Source organism: Cupressus sempervirens, chromosome 7 (genome assembly GCF_028749045.1).
Source record: "Cupressus sempervirens isolate cs-2001-9-10 chromosome 7, ASM2874904v1, whole genome shotgun sequence".
In the NCBI taxonomy this organism is placed as follows: Eukaryota; Viridiplantae; Streptophyta; class Pinopsida; order Cupressales; family Cupressaceae; genus Cupressus; species Cupressus sempervirens.
This window is the reverse complement of record NC_143124.1, coordinates 815,102,155-815,117,179: the sequence shown is the minus strand read 5'-3', so window position 1 is coordinate 815,117,179 and position 15,025 is coordinate 815,102,155. Positions and strand designations below refer to the sequence as shown.

The following is a 15,025-nucleotide window of genomic DNA, read 5'->3' as shown; positions in this document are numbered from 1 at the left end:
CATGACAACTAATATAATAATGCATATCCTAAGTAAACTTAAGCAAAGTGTAATTAGTAATATTTAGTTACACCAACAATATCTACTAGCTATGTTAAGAAGCCTTGTTCTTGTACCTCAACCAGAGGTCAAGAGTACAAATCATATTACATAGGTATTCACCACTAAGGGCTTGGTTCATCCTTTGATTGTAGATAGTATCAACAATATAGTGACATTGTCAAGGCAAATTTCAATACTCATGGAATCATATCCTCTCAATAGAAGCAAGGAACCTCCCCATACTTCCTCCCTCTAAATTTCACTACAACCCATTATCAAAAACTAAAATGACAATAAATGTGTCTTTATTAAATTGCTTAAGCCTACGCCCTTGCATTTAGAATAGAATTTAAAACAAGAACATCATCAAAACTCAATGCATAACAACCAAAAATAATATTAACCAAGACAAAATAAAGTTCACAAAATTTATATATAGAAATGCTTTTGTATTCCATGCACCCTTTTTTAAGTCATAGACTATTTAAGCCAATTTATAGGAACTCAAGCTTTGATACTATAGGAGAATTCTTACTATGACTCTCTTACATGACAGGATAACAAAAACCAAATTATTACAAAAACATATGTAAATAAACTAACTAACCTACCTATCACTTGATATTTTAATAGTAAAATATTGATTGAATAATCCTAACAAACATGTGAACACTAGCAATAGTTTTCCCTGCAATCCTGTTAATGCGAACATTGGAGTGTAGGTACATCGCATGAATTGGAAATGGAATCATATGTGAAAGCAGATTTTTTAAGTTTACATATTGTTATTTGAATTTTGCAGCCCATGATCACCTACACACAAGAGCTTGGGCCGCTTTTACTTTCAGTTACCTCATCACACCAGCTAATCACACTTTGAAGGAGTCAAATAGTTAGAATATATTTGTAGTCAACTATACAACTTTTGCCAAAATCAATGATGTCCATGTTCTCCTTTCAAACTTCAAAAATTTCAGCTATAGTACACCCAATTTCTGGGTCATGAATTTAATGCATACAAAAAGCACATCTTGTCAACCTTGTCCATTTACCACAACCCTAGACACAAATAAGAATGCACTCATTTATTTACCTTGTGGTTTTATGGATTTCCAATAGCCATTTCAAAATCCATGAATTGTGTTACACTAGTGTTTTGTTCAATACAACACTTCACACCAAGAGATTGCATATGAAAAATAAGACACGTGAATAGAAATAGCCAATGTTATTGTGCTACTCTATTAACAAATAGGAAATTGTCAGTCACACAACAACAAACAAAACACCACCAAAGTTGATAAGAAGCCCTGTCAATGATTGACAAAAGAATGTTAAGCGTCCTCCCTCCATTGCCTCTTGCCTCCAATTAGATATTCTACTTCGAAATTTTCACTTTGAAACTCAATTTTGAAATGACCCCCCGTTGAGATGGACCTTTTATACAAACGATAATGCATCCAATTAAAATTGAGCCAACTTTAATTGGTTATAGTTTTTGACACACAAAAAAGAATGCATACTAAACAAAAGAATACAACTTGAATATGAAAAAAATATTTCCTTAAAAATTGACAATAATTAAACAATGCTATCAAAACAACTTCAATTTTTAATATAACTAGAAGTTGTTCCCAACTTGGACTTCACCACATCTTTTTTCATCTACATCTTGGCATAGATCAGTGTCCCCTTCATTCTCGGAGTTCTTTGTTGAATTATACAAAGATCAAGTTCCAAATTTTCATAAACTTCTAATGCCATTGCCACTTGTATTTCCAATTAGAAGAGCTAGTGGAAGAAGACTAGTGGTTACGTTTGATTAGCTTTCCTTCTTCAATTATGAACTCCACTACCATATTTGTCTTGACCAACATATACACATCCTATCTTTCTACTCATCAATTGTAGAATCTCATTTTCCAAGCTAAAAGGATTGCAACCAAGCCAACACACAAACCCAGAGGATGAGAAACAAAACAAAGATTGGACAAAGAACCAATAAAATTTGCACTTGTATAATGTACAAAAATGATAAATAGGAGGTATACTCAAATTGTGATACTACTATCAAGATTCATAATGTACTTTTGGAGTCACTCATTGACCCATGCTTCATGAGTGATGGTACACAAGAACCCATCTTTCATAAGAATGAATAGAACACTGAGCACTCATTGCATCTAGGTGATGATCATAGGAGTGAAGCACTAGGCCTTCGTGGGAGGTCATTCATCCCAGTATTGCTCCAACTCAAGCATGCTTAACCATTGGAGTTTCCTCCAAGGTTAACTCCACTTAGCTTGCTACTTGCTACCCTATTTGCAGTTCAAGAAATCTTTAAAACATCAAGCAGTAATATTACCCTCCTAAAAGAATGTAAGGAAAATAAAGGAGAATAATAGTTGTGCTACCATGCCAAAGCTTTTTGGATACTATCTTGAGTGGTTTTCAGTTAATTTTTTCTTTGTTGATGATGATGAATTGCTTGCCCTTCATAACACAAGTCACGGAGGAAACACTAGTTCCGCACAAGGAAAGAGTCCCAAGAAAGAGAGTAGTCACGCCTGATGCTCCTCACCTTTTCGCCTGCAAGTGTCTTTTCCACATGTCGTCTTGTACAGGTAATGACCCCCCAATAGAATATACAGCATACAACTTCACTTGCCCCATAGTTACCCTCATGCTTAGATGCACCTTTTTATTCAATTTGAGTGAACATATACAGCACAAAAAATAGAAGTGTTATGAATCTTATAAACTTACAAACTAGAAAATCAATGCAAGATGGCCATGATGCCATAATCAGAAATTCAGGCGGAGTTATAGAATTTTCCAGAGATTTATACATAGAAATGTTGACACACTCATTGAATCAATTACATATGTCAATTTCTAGGAATTGGATCTCTGATATTATAGAACTATAATGACTTCGTTACATGACAGGATAACAAATACATACGTAAATAAACAAAATCCTAACCAACCAACCAACCTATAAAATGATATTGTAATATTAATAAATACTGATGTAATAATCCCAACAAACATTTGAACAGTAACAATAGTTTTCCCAACCAAAAAAAACCCACCTCTTGTCAGTAGAGAATCCTAGTGTCCTTTTGTGTTTGAAATCTGATAACTATGTTACCAAATTGGACCTTCTGATGGTTCACTGATATTAATTGTAGCCATTCCCCAGATTTAATAGTATTCAAAGTATTTCCTTTTTAGACAAACAAGGAAGCACCATGGGGAAATATACATTTACACTAGTCTTCTAATTTAAAGTGAACAAGCATGAAAAAAGAGATGCATTAATATAATAGCAGCTTTATCCATGTAGTCAAATATCATTTTGACTGAAACGATTTAACCAGATATGCATTGGTGTACTCTTGTAGGCCATGTGCATAATTCATGCCTTGTAATTAGGTGACCAACCCATCAAAAGTTGAACTTTCGTATTTGCATCTGTACTAAAAAACCCAACCTTGTTACTGTGTCAAGAATGACCAACTGAATATTGAACATAGTGCCTCTAGTTGAACCAGCAATTGTATTTAACTTGTGCTCAAAGCAATAAAGAATGACATTTCTCATTATAGATAGGCTTTATAGCTTGATGTTAGCAACTTAGAGATTGTAGATACAAATCAAGAATCTCATATTCTGGGAAAGCAACCACAATTAATCTAAATCTTGAAACCAGCCTACACTCGTACATTTAGTAAGTAAACATAGAGCAAGAACATCATATTTTTGAGATCAGCTGTTATATCACACAAATCTATATGGTATAGTTAAATAACTATGTGTTAAATAACTATATGTAACAAATAGAATGAACTTTGTAGGAACTTCTCATATTATAGTTTGAATTGCACAGATGGTAAAGTGATATGTGACCAGGAGAACTTCAAAATATTTATGTACAAACTAATCAGTAATAACTAACATGACAATAGACAAATGCTTGCGTGAATCTTGGATTGGCACATGCAAGACTAAAGACTCAAAAGAAAATTTCCCTTCGAGCTAACATGCTTTCAGAATATCATAAAGCCAAATTATTTGTGACCCGAAAATAATTACATTCAGATCTCCCTTGCATGGAAAAAATTTGCAAGCTTTGGCATCGTAATTTAAACATGACCAACCAATTCATCAAAGCATTGCCTGGGTTCTTATACAATGTTTATTCTTGCATGCGGTTTGTTTCCGTCTCCACTGCTACAGCAGAAGATGACGCCCTATCCACTCTTTCTGGAGAAGGTGTATGTGGCTGCACAGTAGGAGGGTGTGGAGGCTGTACCTTCTTCAATGATGTTGGCATACCTGAGAGTTCCTGTATACAATAATCCTAAGTCCCAATTGAATATTTGATAGCTTAAAATGGGAAAAATTATGTTGCTTTTTGTAACAGTTCAGCATACGGGTATAGAAAACATATTTCCTTATGTACACTCAAATGTAGAACACACTGAAGAATGGTTCCATGACCAATATTCTGATTTGTCAAATCTATGTTACGCCCAGAGAGAAAATTACCCAAGTCACTCTACTATATAGCAATAATCAACATTGATAAGAATCTCTGATATGGTCCAACTGTAGTATGTACAAGGTAAGTAATCTAGCCACTATCCAATTTTCTGCCTGTATCTATCCTTTAACCTCTTGAAAAGTTAACTGGGTTGTCTCTAACTCTGGTAATTTTATTTTCACATTCAGGTTTTATTGTTAAAAGAGTCATAATACAGGATTAAGAAATAACTGCAATCATCAGACATAAATGAGCTGAATCGGAAGATGTGTGTTTTGACTTGGAATCCATTTCAATGATGCAAGATTGAAACCTAAATCTTTGCATGGAAATTGATATATGACAACATTATAATCCTCTGTAGCAATGAGTGCACGATTGAAAAATTCTCACAAAAGCTTTTAACCTTTCCTAACACTCGTCATGACACCAAAATTTCTCTCCTATGGCCTACACGGTCTTCCATGGTATAAATACCAGAAAAAACATATAGAACATTTAATAATGCAAGGGCACCCAGGCATGCCCATGGACATTTAGTACTAACATTAGGACAAATAGATCAACACAAGTGTGATGGGTATAAGGTCATTTCATTTCAAAATGGCTAAAGTTTTTAACTTTTTTATGATGTGTACACTTACATTGAAATAAACTGGCAATCCAGTAGAAGTTACAGTAACATCGTCTCCTTCTAGTAGTTTGATCCCTACAATACCTCTAACTGTAGTCTAACTATTATATGTGTTATTGTTCTTAGAGGATACGAACAAAATAACATGTCCTAGATTTCTATTGTCAGTATATGAAAAAATTAATAAAAGCCTATCCCATGTCTCTGAGGTTGGTCCAAAACATTGCAATGCCATAATTAAGTTCAAATCTTCTAAGGTTATAATATGTCCATGAGCTCCTTGTCATATAAGTAAAATATCTGTCTTATTTCTATTGTCTCAAAAAAGCAACATGATCTTGCCCTCTCTTGCTACCTAAATTCAAAGAACAAAATTGTGGCCTGTCTATAAATCAATGTTGGTAAAGTTAATGCAAAGAAGAAGATTGGAACCGGCCTCAACAGCAAGACATATAATTACCATAAGACATCACTTGCCTTCATCAGATGAATCCTTAATTCATGTGGTCGTACACCCTCTCCAACACATGCCATGACAAATTGTGAATATTGGAACAAGACATCTGCTGCTGCCTGCTTCTTTTCTTCAATCTGAAACAGTACAAAGCACATGAAGATGATAAGGAACTTACTCATAAAACAACTAGCTCCCTTGTATTAATGACTTTAAATCTCATACAGACAGTAACTGGACAGAAGTATGTTAGCTGGTCCTTGAAAATTAGAACTCGAAATTTCTCTTTACATTTAGGACTGAATCGTTGTTTGATTAAGATTCAATACTTAAAAAAGTAATAGAATAGCTTTTTCACTGTAATCACAATTCAATTAAAAAATAATAGGATTCCACTGATATTATCTAAATCATATAGAAATAAACAATTATTGACAACTGTAGAGGTAAGCAAATTTGTATTTCTAGATCTGAAGCCAGAAATTGAACTGAACAAAATTCAAAAAGATGGTCATCAACCTTGACTGAAACACAATTTCCAAAGCTATGACTTGCAGCGTTAAATTATGTTAGGTCCCTAATACTCTAGATAATGATATGACCCTAATATCATATACTGCTAATTATATATTATTTTGGAGTAAATGAGTTCCCATTTACACATGCTTAAATTTGCTTAAGCATATTATTAGATTTTAATTATTAATGCATATAGTTTAGGTGGTTGGTTGCTGGTTATCCACATACATTATTTCTGCATCTCAATACAATTTGTCGTCTTCTTGGTGAAATATCTCTCTGTGGGAAGCTTCTCTTGCCAGTTGTGGTCCTAGCAATGAAGGTTGTACAACATGGTATCAAAGCACACTTGTAGTGTCTCCTTCTGCGCTTGAGAGCATTCATTAGTCATTTTGGGGTCGATTATTTTATGGACAGACGGCATTTGATTGATGATTATTTTGTCATTATCATTCAGCAAATATCTTTTTCTACTACCAGGGTTATTGCTCAGTTTTTCTACTGGCAGAATTCTCTGTATTGATTTGCTTTGGGGTTAATGACTTGTTGAGCAGATTGGGTTTTTCTCTCTGCATGGAACAGGCTGAGGGTCTAATGGGCTGTGTGCTGTCACAAGAGCACATTTGGAAATTCTCCTGTTTTTTATAGTGGCTGGCATTGTGTTGTTTTGTGCATTCTATTGACCAGCCAGCCTGTACACCATTTTGTAGCTGTGCAGTGGTATCTTCAGATCAGGCTTCCTCTATCATTGATTGCAGAGTGATTTCTTGTATTCATTGGACCGTGCAATTTCTGTTTTGCAGCCAGACTGGGTTTCCTTTCTTTAGTCTTATGATTTTGGAGTTTTCAACATTTTCAATTTGCTTTGTCTTCATCGTATATTAGCCAAGGCCTTATCCACATGTTTTCAACATTTTCAATTTGCTTTGTCTTCATCGTATATTAGCCAAGGCCTTATCCACATTGTATTTGTGATCTGCATGGGTTCTTCCTATTGGAGTATAGTTTGGTTCGTGAAGCCTGTGCAGGAACCTTGTCTACAGATAGCTTCAAAGTTCTTGAGGTTAGCTTGAAAGTACTTTATTGAGGCGGCTTTTGATGAGTTAGGCACTTAGTTGCCGATTCAAGATACGAATCCGACTGGGGGACGTGAATCGGATTCGTGAGGGGGTGTGTGTGTGTGTGTGTGTGTGTATTCCAAGTTTGGCCTGTGGGTCCTTGGGGATTCATGTGGATTTGTGTTGGATTAGTGAGGATCCGCGTGGATTTGTGACGGATCCTTGTTTTGGACTATGGATTCATCCGGATTAGCGGTCCACGGATCCATTATATATATATATTCCAAGTTTGGCATGTGGGTCCTTGGGGAATCATGAAGGATTCATGTGGATTTGTGTTGGATTAGTGAAGATCCACATGGATTCGTGACGGATCTTTGTTTTGGACTATGGATTCATCCAGATTAGTGGTCCACAAATCCACAATCCAAAACAAGGATTTTTCCTAAATCTGGACGAATCCCGAAATGAATCCGGATCTGGCCTCCTGGGCATGAATCCGGTAACTAAGGTCAGGCGCTCTCAAAAAAGATTGCATTTCCATTGATTGTCTGTGTGCTACTCTCTCAAGCAATTTAGTGCTCCAATTTCTCACAAGCCTTTTGCAGAAATTTTTTCTCATTGAAATGCCCACTTAGATGGTAGAAATTGAAAGATTTAAGCAAATATTTACATTTGCATAAAGTTTCAATTAGAACCCTTAACTGGGCTAGGTTTTCGGTGTGTGCAATGTTCTCATGTGGCTCATGTTTGGAAGAGCGGTAATTTTTTTAAGATCTCTTAAAGGCTGCACAAGAAGTTTAGAGATTTTCATATAGCCCAGAGCCCACAAGTAGATTGTGAACCCACTCTCATGTGCACTTGTGGTGAGTTGACTTGACCAGTGCTTGGTGATTATTATTTGCATTGGCTTGGCCCTTGCTTGTCATCTTGTTGGCACATCTAACCACCAATAGTATTGTTCATTGCCCCTAAGGAGCCCTTTTCTTACCAAGGTTCTTTCTCCTGGTCAAATACAGAATTGTGGGCTTAGCAGTTTTTAGACCCTTGGTGCTTTGAAAATCCATGTTATAGGTCTTTTATTTAACTTGCACAACTTTTAAAAAGTAATTGTTTTAGGCAAAACCATATATCATTCAAAAGCTCTTTTTGCCAACTTCACTATTGTTAAAGTTCTGAGGATCGCTGCAAATGTGATCCCACTGCCATAATGTTTGGTATGTGTTTTCCAAATGGAAGCGACCTCTTATTTAAATTGTGAACAAGTGATGAAGAGACATGTCCCTTACGAGATATTTCTATTCATTAATTAGATAATTAATAGAATAAAACTTAATTATATATATAATATTAATTTCTCTTATTGAATCTTATATCTCATATATGATGAACACTTATATATAAATTATATCTCATATATAATTATATATAAATTTACCTGACAGAAGCTACCAGACATCAACACTCCCTCGTAGCTAGAGAGGACAAACACAAGACATTTTACACCATTAGTAATATTAGTGTTGTGAGGTTTTCACACCATCGCCCCAAAACCTTGGGGACCACCTTTTTTTTAGTTGCCTTAGCGAATGTTTTTCGAAGTTGTCCAATTTCATCCTTAGGCCAGACAAATTTCAAAGAGCAACACTTGGCAGGATAAAATTGTAAAATTTGTACTTAGACGATTTCTTTTGAAAATTTGGATATAACTGTGTAAATTTAGATAATTTTCAAAAAAGTGAAATTTTGTTAGAGTTAGAGTTTTTGGAAAATCTTGAATTTCTTTGGTGAAAAAAAAAATTTCTTTTATGAAGATGAAATCAAATTGCAAAATTGATTTTAGGCTCTAAAGAAATGATTTTATTTGTGTTCAAAAGAAAAAATTAAAATTAAAATGGCATAACAAAATTGATTTGAATTGAATGGCAAAGATTGGCATTAAATGGATTAAATTTGCCTTGAAAATTTTTAAGCCTTTATTGAAATTGGTAATTTAATATTGAAAAATGGCTTCTGGCTAACCAAAATCCGATTTTAATGACATATTAATTACTAAATCATCATTAAATGGAAACATTTAGCATCTCCAAAGCATTATTTACTTTCTTTTTGCAATTTTGGTCTTATTGGCAATTTTTTAAAGTAAATTTCATCTTGGCAAAGTTAATTTTTGGCTAAGCATTTAATTGGGGGCCATGTCTTGTGTTCTAATTAATTTATTTTTTCTCCCAGGGTCCCAGTCGGCCAGCTAGGGAGGATGAGCAAGTAGGGTATACGAGGTAACTCTTTCCCCTCATTTCCTCATTGCTCACTCCTCCTCTTTGGTGTTTAGGTGATTTTTGACTAAGGGCAGATTTTCTCCTCCTCTAAGAGATTTTGAAAGGGCAGATTGGCATTCTTTTTGGTGATTTTTCTTCATGGTAAAGATCTCCTATGCTTGGCGATTTTCTTTGTGGAGTAGATCTGCACTTTATATTGGCGATTTTTCATGATTAAAGGGCAAAGTTCTCATGCATGGCGGCTTCTCTAGAGCAGATCTGAAACTTTCCATTGCTAGGCGATTTTTTGTAAGATCTGATTTTGCTAAAGAGCTGTGTTTTCTGTCCTAATTTGGGTGATTTTATTTAGAGGTTTTTGTGATCAAAGGTCTGATTTTTTCGGGCACATGCATGGACAATTCCGAGAGCACTAAATTCTGATTTTTCCAACTAGGGCATCAAGGTTTGCAAAGGATTTGAAATTCTCAAGTCTGATCCTAAATTCCAAGAAGAAGACCCAGTTATTGGTAAAGGTAATTTCAAATCATTTAGAGTTGAAAGGGGTCCTTAAGCAGATTTCTCTCTTTCGTTCTTGTCTAAAGATTTTCTCCCTTGGTTCTTCTCACATTCATCATCCACCACTTCACCATCCCATCATAGGTTGACAAGATGGTAGATGTTAATGCAAGCAAGAACCCTAAGAGAACAAACACTAAGAAAGACAAAGAGGATATGATGCCCAAAACAACTTTCTTCTCAAAAATGAGGCGAATAACCGATACCAATCTCGATACAATAAACATGATACAGGTAAAGGATAGACTAAAAAAAGGACAATCCCCCTTGGCAAAGAAAATATACAGAAGCGGAATTGTATGCGCAGCAGCTTTTCCTCCTACATTGTTGTGTCAAGAATTGGTTATGGAGTGTGCATCCAGGTTTGATCTGATAAGTAAATGCATCATTTTTGATGAAGGGAAGAGGGTGTTGGCCATATTAGCGGACAAGCGATCGAAGAAGCATTTAACATTCCCCAGTATAAGAGCATGACAGTAGTGATGATGGATCAGGCGGCTAAATCATTTTAGGATAACCAGGAGGCCTATTTCATACATCTAAAGCAGGATTGGCTACACAAGGGAAAGAAGGGCATAACTAAGTCATCAGAGCTTACAATGGCAAATATCAAATCAGAATATGGAGATCTCATTGTGCTTCTCAGTTGTATCATGGGCCTAGCTCAAGGTACGCAATTTGAAAATTGGATGTACTTCTTTATTGATGAAATTGAAAAAGGAAAAAGAAGATTTGATTGGGCTAGGATCATAAGTGAGAATCTAGAGTTGCAACTCAAAACGGTACAAAACCAAAAGCAATTCTATATGGGATCCTATCTGTTTTACCTAATTGCTAGATTGTATAAAAGTCCAGGGCTTAAGGCTTTAGGAGAAGTTGGCAATGGGCCAGGGCAATATTTGGTGCATGAATGCTACCCACAGCTTCATTTGCATAACAACAAAGACTATAAGATATTTTATGATGCATTTGCCATGAAGACAATAAGGGTACTACAAGGGACACCTACTAGGAGACTTTCACCGGAAGCAGAAGCAAAGATAAAGTATGGGAGTTGGTTCATCCAATTTTCGCAATTCACATACATTAGAGTAGCAGGAAGCACAGTTTGTCCCAAGAGACTTCCAAGATACCCACCCAACAAAGTAGTTTTGATGGAATTGGCTAGGAAACTTGAGCACTATGATAGACTAATGAGAAACGAAGATAAAACAAGGATTACCTTCTCATTCGGAATTGGCAATGATAGTTGCCCTAATCATCCTGCCTTTGCAGGTGCGGAGAAGGAATTGGAATGGTATCATCTAGGATGGTATAGAGCAAGGCAAGGATTCAATCCTAAAGGTCTTATCAAGGCATCTCATGGAAATACATTCAAACATGTTCCCACTATAGAAGACTTTTGAGCTAATGCCAAAGATGACTTTCATGTGAGAAAGCTAGCTTTCTCAAGATTGTCGATGAACATGATGAGAGAAATCAGATGGAGAGGCCTTGATATTCCTCATCAACTAGAAGATGATGGGGATGTGCTGAGAGAAGATTATGATACAGTAGAAGGAACAAAGTTGAATCCAGTAAATTGGGATGATCATCAGGATCCTTCCTTGGAGGTAGTCACAAGGATAGTAGATTTGCATACCGAGTCATGGTATAATGGAAAGTTAAGGAAACTACAAAGTCAGAGGGTACACCTTACTTATGAGAGGATGAAGCCAAAGGAGGCTCCAGCAGAATCAGTCGGACAGAAGGGTGAAGGAAGTAATCGGCAATAAGAAATAGTTAGAAGCAAGAAAAGGGCTTTGGAGGTTGAGAAGAGCAAAGGACATCCAAAACCTCCAGCCAAGAGACAGCATACAACTCCGTCAAGAGAAAGCATAATTGAGGCTAGGAGCCAAGAAGTCAATTCAAGTGATAAAAAGGCCGCAGTAGAAGTGAGCTCTAATTCAGAATCAAGTGGTTACAGTGAGAGCACCGAGTACTCCCCTCTCTCAAAAAACCAACAAGAAGACAATATGGCAGTAACTAGTGGAGAAGAAGATGGACCGATTGACATTGAGGCAATAAGTTAGGCACCCGAAGCCGTTGGTGATGCTTTGTTAGTCGAACCAAATCCAGATTTGGGGAGATGCACCGCACCACTATGGTTAAGGAAAATGCTTATGCCAAAAGGCGAGGTAGTAACTGCCCAAACAGTGGAAGACATCCAAGGACTAATAGAAAAGGGTGATAGTGAGAACCAGAAACAAATGGCAAAGACAGTGGCAAAGGTAATCAGGAGTGACAATGATGGTCACCGAAAGGTTCAAATTGCTATACCAACAGTCAACAAGGTAGTAGATGAGATTGCGGCCAAAGAATATGAGATAATGGAACACAACTTGGGAAGGAACACGGATGATATGGAATGTGAAGAGATCCAGGAGGGTATAGCTTCAATCAGAGAAAGGTTGAGGAAGGCAAATGAAAGGATTGTAAAGTTGGAAGCCGAGAACAAATATTGAAGAGATTGCCAGCCTATCCAACAGTAGCACTAGGCAGCCCTTCCTCAAGATAGTGAGAGCAACCTAGAAGAGATTTCAGCTCAGCTACATGAAGTCAAGGATTGGATCCATGATACAATCCAAGATGAGCGAAATTTCTTGCCTTCCTTTATCTTGACATTCCGGTCATTAGTGATCGTTAGAAACAAATTCAGAGTATTTGAAGAGGAGTGGAAGGATTTCCTTCTAGTCAAGGATTTGGCTATTCCCAGGCTACAGGTGTTCATCAAGTTTCTAGAGGCATATTTGGAAAGGGGCAAGTTGGTTGATGAAAGAGGATTGTGTACGGTTGAGTCTTGGTTTGTTGCCTTGACTACCAGATTGAGAACACTAGAAGAGATACAGAAAGCAGTTGCACAGCACAGTCCAAACGTCGACACTTCCATTTCAACCATGATGAGGGACATTGGAGTGGCACTTGATTTTGAAGACATCAGAAAAGAGGACATTGATGAGACAAGACTTGGATCAAGATTGGATGAGTTGGGAAAGATTGCTATCAAGAAGAAACATTTGGGCACCCTTTCCTCTCTCAATGCCTTTATCGGATTTGCAAAAGAGTATGAGAAGGACCATGAGAAGACACTACAAGCAGCAAGCAGCATGATGAAAACGGCGGAGCTCAAGATAAAGCATACACCTTGTCCTCCCATGGAAGAAGTCAACGAAAGGCTAGCTAGGTTCCTTGCCTTAGCTAAAAGAGTGAAAGAAAAAGGGAGATCTATATTAGAAGATCATTTGATGTAAGCCCAAGTGGCAATTTTCTCTTTCTTCTAGGATAGGACAAGTGTCTAATTCCGATTGGCCACCATTTTGGCGCCTTCTCATTGGTTGCCACTTTTTTCATTGATCCATTGACGAGGTGGCGTCTTCTCATTGGTCGATGAGGTGGCAACCCTAATTAGGGTTTCTAGGATTCAATCTGGATCGTCGATTTTGCTTCTTTATCTCTATCGTCAGTTGTACGTTTTGGCCTCTATATAAGGCCATTTGCTCTTATTTGTAATGGTCAAAGAAAATTGTTGCAAAGAAAATTGTTGTGACTTGCATGGTGATTAAGAGCCTTTGGTGTTATTGCGTGGTTTCTACTTCCAAATAGTTAGAGAAAAATTTCCTTTCAAGTTGTTAAAGTTGGTTCATTTCAAGTTGTTAAGTAAGATCAAGAGTAGATGGATAGTTGCATGGTAGCATTAGTAGATGCTTGATAGGGATCACTACTAGACCACTAGCATCCTAGCGGCTTGTTAGGAAGCCTTGTGTGGAAAACTAGTTTATTTTTCCTTTGAATCATTGCATCTATAGAGGTGAAGCCACTGGTTAACTTTCATTAGATTCGATCCCAGTCCATTTGCTAGTCTTCCATCCATAGACGTAGGATAGCAAGTAGTTTAGGACTTAGAATTTAGAAGGAGAGAGTTAGAAAGATAGCACTCATAAGAACCATTCACCCTCCACCGCCATCACTTTCCCACCAACATCATCTAGCATTCACACCGAACCATCTCCATCATCCCACCAAAACCGAAGTCATCCTCAACAATTTGTGTAAGGCCGCTTATGTGATTACCAGCGAATCACATCGATAAAACTGAGTTAGTATCCATAAGTGTAAAAAACATTGAAGTTATTCTCATATCCCATGAGCATTAACTTTTAAAGAGAGGAATTGTGTGTTTGATATTTCGTATCAAGTGTTCAATTGCTAATATGTTATGTGATATAAAAACTAGCATCAACAATTAGGCATGACATATTTTCAAGATATCTTTGATCAGAAGATATCCACCATTTTTTATATCATTAGTATTGGCCTTCAGAATATATAATATTCACCGAATACTCTAAGTAATGGTCTCCAGAATATCACACTTAATACTCGTCATGTACTCAATAAGGTAATGGTCTGCAAAATATCAACATATGATATTCACCATTTTGATATGACATTTGAGTATTGGTCTACAGAATATCAACATCTGATATTCACCAAATACTCTTTGAGTAATGGCCTCCAAAATGTTCAAATGCAAGATATTCACCAAGTATTGTGAGTGATGGTCTCCAGAACATCAAGTTGCATGATATTCACCAACTACTCAATGTAATGGCCTTCTAGAACATCAAGTTGCATAACATTCACCATTTACTCAAAAATGTTTAGGAGATAATGTGCACACACATTCTCATAATGCTTACCATATAAACATTCAACATGCAAAAGTATAATCTATCATGATCTACATAGATATCATAAGTTATCCATCATAGCAGAAAATTAAGTTATTGTAAAGTCGTCACCTTTCAATAACTTCTGCACATACAAGTGACATCATTTGGAAGTCATCACTTCCTCGTGATGTACACAAGGGGTAGGCCCATTAAAATCACATAG

The 15,025-nt window shown here is 36.5% G+C and overlaps 1 protein-coding gene across 2 annotated transcripts in view; it reads right to left on the bottom strand.

Annotated features, from left to right (window-relative positions):
- Nucleotides 1-1,110: 1,110 nt before the first annotated feature.
- Nucleotides 1,111-15,025, bottom strand: part of LOC149549892 (uncharacterized) — an 84,939-nt gene continuing 71,024 nt past the window's right edge. Inside the window, exons 2-3 of one of the 2 annotated variants that reach the window (XM_089793110.1) lie at nt 5,686-5,816; nt 1,111-1,479 (exon numbers count right to left, since the gene is read on the bottom strand). In XM_089793110.1, coding sequence (XP_089649236.1) covers nt 1,377-1,479; nt 5,686-5,816 — 234 coding nt within the window. In that variant the 3' untranslated portion in view covers nt 1,111-1,376. Of the gene's footprint in view, nt 1,480-3,876; nt 4,394-5,685; nt 5,817-15,025 lie in introns of those variants that run through there. The other variant, XM_089793109.1, reaches the window with a different exon arrangement.